At 52.3% G+C, this 11,816-nt stretch overlaps 3 protein-coding genes across 3 annotated transcripts; 2 read left to right on the top strand and 1 right to left on the bottom strand.

Moving 5' to 3' along the window:
- Positions 1 to 4,702: 4,702 nt before the first annotated feature.
- On the top strand, positions 4,703 to 6,058 carry J4E84_009239 (uncharacterized protein; the record flags this gene model as incomplete). Its single annotated transcript, XM_049391802.1, has 1 exon — positions 4,703 to 6,058. The coding sequence occupies one exon, from the start codon at positions 4,703 to 4,705 to the stop codon at positions 6,056 to 6,058; it is 1,356 nt and encodes a 451-aa protein (XP_049240440.1).
- Positions 6,059 to 6,177: 119 nt separating this feature from the next.
- Positions 6,178 to 7,970, bottom strand: J4E84_009238 (uncharacterized protein; the record flags this gene model as incomplete). Its single annotated transcript, XM_049391801.1, has 3 exons — positions 6,178 to 7,387; positions 7,435 to 7,820; positions 7,875 to 7,970. The coding sequence occupies 3 exons, from the start codon at positions 7,968 to 7,970 to the stop codon at positions 6,178 to 6,180; spliced, it is 1,692 nt and encodes a 563-aa protein (XP_049240439.1).
- A 2,862-nt stretch (positions 7,971 to 10,832) lies between these two features.
- J4E84_009237 (uncharacterized protein) lies at positions 10,833 to 11,816 on the top strand (the record flags this gene model as incomplete). The annotated part of the gene is made up of 2 exons (XM_049391800.1): positions 10,833 to 11,015; positions 11,061 to 11,816. 2 exons carry the CDS (start codon positions 10,833 to 10,835, stop codon positions 11,814 to 11,816), a joined length of 939 nt encoding a protein of 312 aa, XP_049240438.1.

Raw genomic sequence — 11,816 nt, 5'->3', positions numbered from 1 at the left:
CAACGGCTTGCTCTACTGGCAAAGCAAAGATAATACGTTTACGAAGAAAGAGGAAAGGGCTTATCGCACAGCATAGCGTTGCATTACCAAGGCGTTTTCCAGATATGGGATGGGCAATCATTTGTTATCATGTTTTCGGTTTTGGTTCGGTTCGGGCTGGGTGGTTTTCGCCCCGATTCATTTTACCGTCGCACTTTCGATCTGGGTCTTCCGACGCGATGATACCCCAATACGAGTCTCCAGTTCGCACAATCAATATTATTCACAACACTGATCTTCCACATTGCGCCAGTCCTTCCGCCTGCCATGTTGCAAATTGCTGCGCCTGGCTTCCGACGCTGTGAAACCCGGGCCAGTGTCACCTGCCGAACGAGGTATACCCTCACAGCCGATCCTACAGCGTACCAAGATTGAGAGGCCCATCAAGCGCATCACCAACGGCACGCCTGAGAGCTACAAAACAGGATCTCTTGCCCAGCCCAGCCGCTTATCACCGCCACTTCACCCTAGCCACGCGACTGCATATCCGCCAAGGCGCTAGAACGTCCTTAGCGCCGATGATCGGCGGTCAGCCACGTCCTCGAAATTGGGTTCGGCTGGCAGGGCGGCGTCCTATGTAGGTTGGCCGACCGGACTTGCGACGGCGGTGTTCAGGCGGTCTGTCTGCGGAGAGTACTCGCTCTGCTTTGGGATAAAGAATGGCGAGCTTTTGCGACAGGTGGCCCGAAATAGGATGGCTGCGCTTGTCGATCTATACGAAGCGCTTCGGATTGCGCCGGACGCTGGAATTGGCAGGTTTGGTCGGCGTACCCGGTCCCGGTGCTAGCAGGCTCTGACACGACGCTACTTGGCCTTTGGACGATGCTTCTTTTGGAGATGTAGCCTGAGGGTGGAGGCTAGGGTCTTTCGTGCGTAAGATGGTCGTCTGAATGATGGCTTACTGAAGGCGGCATATACACCCTTAGTCATATACCGGACGACAAGCACTACATGTCGTTAGACTTCAGTATCCGTCGCATCTCGTTTCTATCTTAAGCATAAAGCTCAGCTTTAATACACAGGAGAAACTCGCTATTTGCTCACGCTTGCCAGAAACTATTAGTGCTTCATGTACCCCGAGTTGCAGTGGTCCTTAGCGTTTCCGAAGTTCACCTTCAACACGAGAGAAAGTCGTCACCTACTTACGCATGCCAGGAACTGTTAGTAGTCCGTCTACCCCGAGTTGCCTAGGTCGTTATTCTTTTCCCATCGCACCATGTTCTCGTGTCAGCCTCGAGCGCTTGCCCTCGTACCAAACTCGGTGTACATATGAAGCCGAAGTATTACCAGCGGTGGTGTTGACGGCCTGCGTCTCAGTTCTCTCAGAACCTTTCCCCAGTAGCTTGAACACCTCCATGGTTTGTATATACGAATATCATTCCGGTCGTGTTCGGCCCTCGAACGTTGGTTTGCGTTCATCTCCTGTAGTGTGTCCAGTACGCGCTTCTAGAGTTCTCTTATCAACCACTGGCTACAAGGTGGAAGCATGTTGGAAGACCTGTTCATATGCATAGCCAGTCAGCACAGTATATCGCTGGGACAAGGTGCTGAAACAAGCCCACGCTCTCAAAAATTAGGATCCAAGGCCTGTGTTGACGATCACACACTTTAAGCCGTCACTTCGATGTTGTGCCGCTGAGGTCTCCCAGCCTGCTCGTTCGATTTGATTTTGAGTGTTTCGAGACGACGCAGCGGAAGCTAAGCAACGCTCTTTACCCGGATGCCCATGTGCGGTGTCGCCAAGCCCACGCACTATACTCCTGTGTTGGTGGCACAGACGCGGCGCATACATGTATACACAACCACCACGATCTATCTGATGTATTCCCATCCTTCTACTTCGCCATCTCGACCTTGTATTCCTCATAACAAGACCGCTATCGCATCATCATGCGCTGCCATGTCCAACATCCATCAATTTTGCCGTGCCTCCTTGGCGCATCTGGTGTGCTTCAAGCATCGGATACGCCGTCAACAGTACAGTTCGACCTCGTTTTCCCTCGGAATGACTCCTTGATCGAGCCCTACTACCCGTCACCTGTCATATTCGCATTGCACAACTTCTCCGCCATCAACCAAAACACCCTCTTCTGGAGTTGGAACATCACTGATGCGTATGACACGAAGTATAAACCACTCTCCATCATCGCCTCCGGTAAAAGTCGGCTCGACGCCATCGAGAAAGAGATTTCCCCAGACACTCTTCTCATAATTGAGCCTGTTTCTCATCTCCGAAACAATGCTGTGATTTCCTTCCGTCTGAGCTACACCTTCGGTCTGACATACGCCTGCGGCAATGCAACCGGACTTCCGACAGGCAGCCCGGATATCACGGTGCGATTTGAAGGAGCGATCGTCTTTGGGATATTAGGAATAGTCCCAGACGAAGACGAAGGGTTTATAACGCTCGCGAGAAAGGGATCTTGCGCTACACCTATCGGGTCTGTTGGGATTCAGAAGCGGTCATTCAACAACTCAGAGCAAGACTGTCAGGTTCTTAACCCTGGTATACAGCCCACGAGAACGTGTGCGCTACCCATCGATGCAAGAGTGACGGAACTGGCGGAGGCTGTATTGAACGAAGCAGCTTCCTGTCCCAATCGCACTTGGCCCGATACTACTGGGTTAATGGGTAATTGCATGTCGATAGCGTCTGGGAAGAACGATTTGGAAACCCGCGGTATAAATTTGTTCCTATTTGCAGCCTTTCTCTTGAGTGGAATATACCCGTAATCTAAAACCAACACTGTTGTCTGGCAATAGCCAGTCTAGTTGTCGGACGTCGGCTGTGCACCAATAGAAGTTTTGTGTTTGCTCTAGAGCTGTACCGCGTGCTTAGAGAAGGATGAAACCATCGCTCATCAATATACCCCGTCGTCCCTCACATCCCTTGAGAAAGAGACCACATCTCCACGAGGTGAAAACAACACAAACTCTTCCACAAGCAAGATGCTCTCGCGATCCTCTGAACCAGCCTACATGACCATCGCTTGCCCGCGCAGCACGGGCATCAGTCCCCGAAACAAGATACCAATTGGTATCGTCGACCCGGGTGCGCATCCAGCGTGCACATTGTGGCACGAAAATCTGGATAACAACATCCCCTGTTGTATCCTTACCTATTTTTACCTCATCACGAGTGAAGAACTATTTGCGTGGGTCGGTGTTAGTGTATGCGCTTTATGACTTGGAAGAGCTGATGAGATGAGAGAACCCCTCCCTTACCAGTGAATGCGGAAATTACCAAGTTGGCCATAGCTACTGCGTCCAAGTTGGTGTTAAACCCAGCTATTCTGCGGGAGCTTTATCGGTGATGGTATGTCCGACTCCTTCAAGCTCACGACTGTCGTCTACGCCAGTCTCTCGTCCTTCCACAACGTCGCCGGTTACCTCAACGTCCCCCATACCTTCTCCCACGCCGGCAGTGACCACACTGCCTACAGCATCTCGCGCATCTTCTTCGACATCCTCTTACAACGGGATTGCTACAGTACGCCAAAAGTCAACGCGGGTATTGGAACCTCTTGTTCGGGCATATGGACAGATGTTAACGCTTGCATGTCTATTGTTGGACATAAAGCCGCGCCTTCAAGCCTGGGAAAAGATGTTCAGAGACCCAGCCTAGCTCTAGGATTGCTTCGCATGAGTTTTCATATACGTAAGCATCCCGCATATATGCCAATGGATTTTCTTTTACACGGGGCCGTGTTCTGAGAGCCTTGCAGCTTGATGTACCTATACACATATGTACCCTCATCCGCATATGCCGCCGGAAAGTTTTGCTGGTATCAGAATGTGCCTCCACCACATTTCCACTTCGCGGAAGAATGATAGCCTGCATCCTCAAACATTGACGTCAGTACGAGCTGGAATAGACGCAGTAGTAGTAGCTGCTATGAGTGTGGTGAGGAGCTCATCGAACTTCGTCGCGCTTGGCCTAGGAGTTCCACTCAAAGTGTGTGAAGTGAGAAATCTGATGGCGCAGCACGACGCCGTTCGCATGTAAGACGATGGGCCTGTGTGGGTGTAGCTGCTTCCCGACAAAGGTTCAAGCGTCGGGGTTTGCGCTAGCTCTAACAATGGTTAGCGGGCAGGTTTTGCCGAGGCCTGATCGCGCTGGGGTTTCACTCTCGAAACGCGTCACGTCTTCACTTAGGTGCATCCTCCCGCCGTTCCCCGCGCACTCGTAATCCGATATCCTTGCAACATCTGTCGCAAGCAAGCAATGTCACAGAAACGTATCTTGGGGACTCTAGTGACTCCCAACATGAGCAGCACGACTCCTACGAGATTCACTCCGGCTGCGTTGCTCGAGCATCGCGACACCCATGACTACCCAGGTACCTAGGGAGTACACGCCAGCCAAACTGATGTTCTATCCCCAACGCGTAGCTATGTTTAAACGAAGGCTGAAGCCTCATACCCAGTATGTTACAGCGCCCATGTAGTAACGCCCAAAGGTGGTTCCGACGCGTCTGGGTGCGGCTTGTTTTGCGCAATCGTTTCATCTCCGGCTTCACGATCAGGTTGCGTTTCAAGTTTCTACCCAAAAGTTCAAGACATCCTTATACAAAAACGAAACTGCAACCCATACTGTTCTTTTGCTCCTGTATCTTCACATCCCCGGAATACCGAATCCACCTCCAAACCACAGCCTATCATCATGAAGTCAGCTATTAGCCTGAGCTTGCTTGGGAGCGCGCTCGCACTGTCGAACGAGAAAGTCGGCTTTGTTGCGCAACAGCCTCTCATACAAGATGCTTGCCCATCGAACCACCTACTCGACAACGGCAAATGCCTACCGTTAGCATACGGCAACTCGCCAGCATCAGTCGCATTCCAGTCCAACACCACCGATCCCTCACCTCACACAAACTCCCTAGAAGACGCTCGCGCTCTAGCGTCCCAAACAGAAAACTTCCCCTGGACATTCTGGCCAGAATGTTTCACCAACGAAAAAGTCGCAGAGCCCTACTGCGTCTTCAGCAAACAAGACTTCGCATCGGGAAGAGGCATCTTCATCGTCACCGCACGCACCTTCGCCTACGCCATGCTACAACACGACGCATTCAAGCGCCCAGAAACGCTCGAGCGCACCAACCATTACGAGAACCCTCCGTTTTACCAGCATGAATTTCCAGGAAAAGGAAGAGGACTGGTCGCCAACAAGACCCTTCAGCGAGGCGACGAGATCTTCGCTTCCACGCCTATCCTCATCACAGACCCCGATCTATACGATCTGCCCGAATCCGAGCGTCTTGCGCTGTTGCATCGCGGTATAGACACGCTTCCGAAATCAACACAGTCTTTGTTCTGGGAGCTCATGGGCCACACGCCCGATGCCGACGCGATAGATGACCGCATCACGACCAATAACTTCGAAGTCGCCATCGATGGCATCGCGCAATCTGCGCTCTTCCCCGAGATCGCTATGCTGAACCACGACTGCCGACCAAATGCCGCGTACTTCTTCGATGAAAAGACGCTGACGCACTACGTCCATGCTATCCGACCCATCTACCCCGGCGAGGAAATCACAATAACATACATCAACAACGAGCTACCGCGCGCACGGCGTATGCGTGGTTTGGAAAAGAACTGGGGGTTCAAATGTTCTTGCTCCACATGCACTGCCCATGCTTCTTTAGTCTCGGAATCGGATTCGAGGCTCGAACAGATTGCGACTATCCAGCAGGACGTTCTCAGTGACTGGACGGAATCTTCTGCCGCCACCCCGGCAACGGCAGAGCTTCTCATCAGCTTGTACCAGCAAGAGCGTCTCGATGCTAGTCTCGCAACGGCGTATCAGCATGCCGCGGAGACATATAGTAGTTTCGGGATGAAGTGGGAGGCGGTGCGGTATGCGCGGTTGAGTGTGGAGATGAGCATGCTAGACAAAGGCTGGAATGACAAAGACACTGCCGTGATGCAGAAAATGGTTGCCGACCCAACAATGACATGGAGTTGGAAGAAGAGGGTCGGAGCAAAGAGCGGATGTGGCTGTGGAAAGTCTCATTGAAGTATAGTAGGAAGAGAAATAGTGGTATGATAAGATACAGTCTAATTAAATATAGATGAAGACATGTACAGTATTCAATGTTCTACAAAGAAGAAGAAAAGATGCAAAGTGCGAAAAGACTAATTCTGCTCGATCAGCGCACCACGAACACGCGTGTTGTACACGTTATTGCACTTGGTGCTCGCGTCCGCCGCGGAGATCTCACCCTTCTCTCCAGCGCAGTTACCGCTGGACTTCCTCTTACCGGCATCGCAGAGCGCAACACCAGCAGCAGGGACAGAGCCCTTCAGCAAATCTGGCGACTCGATGATGGTAGCAGCCATACCACCAACGAGATGAAAATCGATGTGGCAATGGAAGAACCACACACCGGGGTTATCAGCCTTGAATCGGATAACTGCGTAGCCGAAAGCTGGTACGACGAAACCATCGCGCTTGAGGGGCACGCGGGGAAGCGAGCTCTCATCGCCGTTCCAGAATCCGAGACCTGTGGCGACGACTTGGAAGACGTGGCCGTGGAGATGCATGGGGTGGGGGTACATGTGCGGGTTGTGCATGACGATCTGGACGATTTCGCCGGACTTGATGACCCAGGGGTTGATGCCGGGGCCGTAGGTCGCAGGGTCCATGCTGCCGGTTGTCAAAGCGGTGTAAAGAGTAGGCACTTGAGGAGGAACCCAGGGCTGAGCGTTGAGAGGAGTGCGGGTACCGACGCCCTCGAAGTATGTCTGGTTGGTTGTGAACTCGATGTGGTTGTCAACGGGGCCCATGAGTCTCTGGCCATCAAGCGGCTTCATGGTGAAGTCGTTGAGGATGGTTTGCGGAGGCGGCGTCCACTCGTCGTCGAGGAGAATGCCGTCGATTTCATCGGAGATGCTGTCGATGATGTCGTCAATCTCGCCGAAGATGTCGTCGTAGACTACTTCTCCAATGACCGTTCGTTCTTCTGCTGAGGGTGCGCCGTTGGTCAACATGTCTGTCATCATCTGCGCAATCCAGTTGGAGGATCCCTTGGGGTCTTTCTTTCCTTGCACAACTACACCGTAACTTTGGCCGGCGCAAATGATGATCGTCTCTGCCTCCTGGGGCTGCGTTTGGACACCGTCGATTTCAACTACGCTCAGCGTGTAGTTTGCGATGTGGAAGCGAGCGCATGCGACAGCGGCGGTGTTGACGATGCGAAGAAGGTACCTCTTGTTCTTAGCGATCTTGAGGTCAAAAGGCTTGGCCTGATCGTTGAAGAGGAAAGAGTCGGGCGAGTCGAAGTTGGCGTTTGTGTTGTCAGGGCTCATGTAAGCCTCGATCATCTCCGGCATAGGGCGGTGGTACCTGATTACTGTGAGCTCGCGCACCTACAAAAGGCTGAAATTGCTTACCAGTCGGACATTGAAAGGTAAACCTGCTTATCGATGTTCAAGCTCGCCTCCCAAGCTCTGTCGTGCACAATCATCTTGCCGCGCAGACCATCGGGATATTGGCCCTTCTCGTGCGCATGGTACCAATGAGTGCCAGCAGGGTTTGCGATAAAGGTGTAGGTGAATGATGATCCAGGCTGGATGGGGCACTGAGTAACTCCACTGGGACCGTCGTAGTTTTGCGTTCCCTTTTGCCATATGCCGTGGAAATGGAGTGCGGTAGTTTGATCCGGAAGGCTGTTGTGAACCGTCACCTGAACGGTGTCACCTTCATCGCATTCTATGGTAGGAATGGGCCACTCTCCATTGATGCCAATGACCTGTCTCTCGAAGCCATCAGGTGCGGCCTACAGTAAGTTAGCGTTGTCTTTTGGTGTCAGCAAGTAAAGTAGACTACTCACAGTTACGTAGCCAACCTCGAAGTCATAAGTGACAGTCTTTGCGCAAGCTACTCCAGCGTACACCGCCAGCAAGAGTGCCTGAGATAGACCCAACATGTTGCTCAACAAGTAACGAATGAAATATAATGAGTGAATATCTGGTTGAAGAAGCAGCGCTCCGGGGAGTTTAAGTAGGGATGTATGCTTTTCGTGGAAATGACTGCCGCTGTTGGCCCGTTCGACGATGATTCAATCGATCCGATCAGATATGAACGCGTATTCAATATTTCGAAGCTCTCAACCCTTGCACGACGGGCTAAGATCAACGGCTTTGAACAGACCGCCCTTCCAGAAGGGGTAGAATGCGTCTGCGTTCCAGCACCCGATACGCGCAAAAGAACCATGTTGCACAGATGCAACAAGGGTCCGACCGTCTCCATGCGAGTAGCGGGCTGCAACGCGGGAATGGTTTGATCGTTTTGATCATTGTGGAGGTATAAAGCTTGACGATACCGAAGGCAGCTATTGGCTCATATGGGGTGTTCGGCGGATCAAGAAAACCCACATGCAAATGCAAGGAGCGACAGATGCCAATTGGAACCCCGTCCGAAACGCTGTCTCGCGTGCTGGGCTGAAAAAGAATGGAAGACACAAGTGGCGTGCATCTCAATGCTTCTATGATGGCTTGCCTAGACTAGGAACAGGTTAGCGTGGTGCGGTTGAGGCAAAAACGATGGTGATCTCTCGGAAACTTTGGTATACCATGTACCGACAGTCGGACATGTGTGGGAGAGCCGATGTGGTACAGCATGTCCAATGCAGACGCCACGCGATGGTAATTGCAGTGTTTAGTATGCGACGTATGCTCTTGGTCGCTCTAGCACGACAATGTCCTTTTCTATAGTTTGCTATTATGTGCGTAAGTAAGATCGAGACCGACGAATGCTCGGGCTGCTCGGTGTCGACTTTGGAGTTTCTGCCAGATGCCATCTCAAGAGTGCATGCTGCGATATCCAGCTGGGGCCGCTCGTCCCGTGGTTGTGGTGCCAAACGTCTTATATCCGGAACTAACGCTGTGGTATATTGCGCAGTAGCTGTTGCACTTCACATACACCGGTGTACTGCCGCTAGGGTCTTGAGAAGGAGAGCAAGTAGCCGCTGGAAACCCAAGCATGCAAGATCGTCTTACGAATCCTCTAGCGTATGTCAATCTTGCGCCTGCAGCCTGCAATTTATTAATCGGAGGGTAGTTGTTAAAGAGTAATCTCTTTCGAGTTTCGCATCCCTTTGGCCGACCGTTGTATTCGTCGTCATTCGCATTCAGCGGAGAGAATTATTATGACAGGTTCCGTGATCGCGCGACGACAAGTCCATCGTCTCCGAACAGCCGGACGCCAAGCTGATGGAATTGATGATGCAGACGTCGCATTGACTATGGCTCACTGGAGTTTGCTCTTCGCGCGACATCGACGCTCGATCCGGACCGGGTACGTTTCCTTGGCTCCTTTGTTGAGACGCTGGAAACTTTCGATCCATTTGTAGGTGTAGGTGTGAATCGCGATCTTTCGGTGTCGCGCGTGACGGTGAGCAAGCGCTGCGAAAAAGAGCTGGGATGCAAGAGATCTAGGCACGCACGGCTGCTCCAGATTGTCGGAGTTGCGGATGCCGAAGCGCCGGGCGGGTTCTCGCGTTCCATCGCTGAGGCCGCGTCCACGGTCCATCGCAACACCTTCATCAAGTGCATTACGACACATTCGATACATTGTTCAAAGCTGGTTATTCGATTTCAGTATCGTGTGCGCCATGGTTTCTGAACTGCCCTCTACTTCCCTCAGGGTACTGACGGCGACGACAAGCACGGCGCTGCTCCAGCACGAATCTCCACGCGTGTCCCTAATTGATGCTAATGAGCATAAAGGGGTGAGATAATAGGGCTCACATCTCATTTCTCGCAAAACGACGACTATCCAAGTGCATGTATCATGGCTGTGCAAAGCTTGTTGGTTGCGAACGAGCAAACGAGGAGGAACCGTCCATCGACCGAAGACCGAGTAACCGGGACGATGAGGTGCCAAGCCCTATAAAACACGAGGAACCAACTGGATACCGCTAAGAAATCAATCCTTATCGACCGATAATTCGTCGGACTCCTTGGTGGCTTGACAACTCACCGTGTCTCTACAGTGCGGTGGCCTAAAGTTCCTCCGCAGACTGCGTCAAAACGTCAGCATGGCGCCAGTCGTATGCCTCTGAGGTCTACAGACATTGGGCCGAACAACAGTCGAATATAGACGACTACTATTGCAGTCTCTATCTTTCGCACTGTAGCGACTGGCGCATTATTTGCTGTGTGCTTGGCATACTCGGTGTTGTCTTTCGCGGCTATCGTGTCGCGCGAGCCCGTGTCCAAGATACTCGATTGGCCCACAACTTCACATCACCTACGTAGATGATGTGGAGATTCGGATGAAGATGCGTATATACGCAAACACATCCGGTGAAATAAGTTCATCACCAACATTTGCTCAGCCCAAAGCCCATGACGCACCCAATCATACCCACATTCGGAACTCTTGGCGACCGAAGCGATGCCGCTAGACCTATCCTGGGGCAATCCGCGAAACAGTGATGACTTAGAACGTGGCTTGCAAGAGAAGGCTTCCTGCATGCGCCTGTCAGATTTCGCATCCTTGGCTATTCTAGGACTAGCAAACGGGTCGTTGAGATACGCGTAGCCCGCACTGCCTCAGGCTGGGGCTATACTTGCACCATGTATGGATTCGGTGCATGGTGCGAAACACCATCTCACCTGTATCTCCAACTGTAAGCTATAAGGTGCCGGGCCATCCGTCCTTAACAGGTTATCATCACAAACCACCGCACCTACCTCCATCTTCCCCAGATATCACTTATCTCAATCGCTTTCGGAGTATTCCACCCCTATCGCAACGACCCTCCAGCTCCCAAGAACCCTTGACGATGCCCGAACAAGTAGATGTTCCTCAGTGGTGCGTCGAAGTTGGGCCCGAATGTCCCGTAGAGGGTACACTATATGGCTACTACCCCAGTATCGAAGCCAATGCTTTCTTCGCGGCCTTCTTTGGCCTCTGCCTGGTTGTCAACCTGGGGCTGGGCATTCGGTACAAGACGTGGACCTACATGGTAAGTTATTTCTCAACTTAGCAAGACGCATCTAACGTCCGATAGATTGCCCTCTGTCTAGGCTGCTTGGGCGAGCTCGTCGGATACATCGGACGCATCCTCCTGTACAACAACCCTTACGACGAGACAGGCTTCCAGATGCAAATCTGCTGCTTGATTATTTCCCCCGCCTTCGTTTCCGCTGGAATATACCTCACGCTCAAGCACATCGTCATCAACTTCGGACAGTCGTGGTCACGCTTGCCGCCGGTGTGGTACACGCGCATCTTCATCACTGGTGACATCGTCTCGCTCGTTCTCCAGGGTGCCGGCGGTGGCATTGCTGCTACAGCAGATAGCGGCTCGGATTTACAAGACACCGGAACAAATCTCATGGTGGCAGGTGTCGTCATCCAGGTCGTCGTTCTGTCCTTCTTTGGCGCCCTCCTCGTCGAGTACACTATCCGCACCTACAAACGCCGCGAACAACTCTCCTCCAGCGCAATGACGCTCTTCCACAAGACATCGTTCCGCTGCTTCATGTTCGCCATCATCATTGGCTTCTTGGGTATCTTCATTCGATGCATCTACCGTATCCCGGAACTCACGGATGGTTGGGGCAGTGAGCTCATGCGCGACGAGACGGACTTTATCATCTTGGAAGGTGTCATGATCGTCATGAGTGTGTTGGTGCTTACCGTATTCCATCCTGGGTACTGCTTCCCAGCGCTCGGCAACACTATTGGCAAGAACAGGGCGAGTCGGGGCAAGAGTATGGACACCACATCATCGGATAACGACATCGTATTGGGTCGGGTTTAG

This window comes from Alternaria hordeiaustralica (genome assembly GCF_023758085.1).
Source record: "Alternaria hordeiaustralica strain BMP 2776 chromosome Unknown scaffold_27, whole genome shotgun sequence".
Classification (NCBI taxonomy): domain Eukaryota; kingdom Fungi; phylum Ascomycota; class Dothideomycetes; order Pleosporales; family Pleosporaceae; genus Alternaria; species Alternaria hordeiaustralica.
Note: the sequence above shows the minus strand (reverse complement) of the source record. Positions and strands in the feature narration are given on the sequence as shown.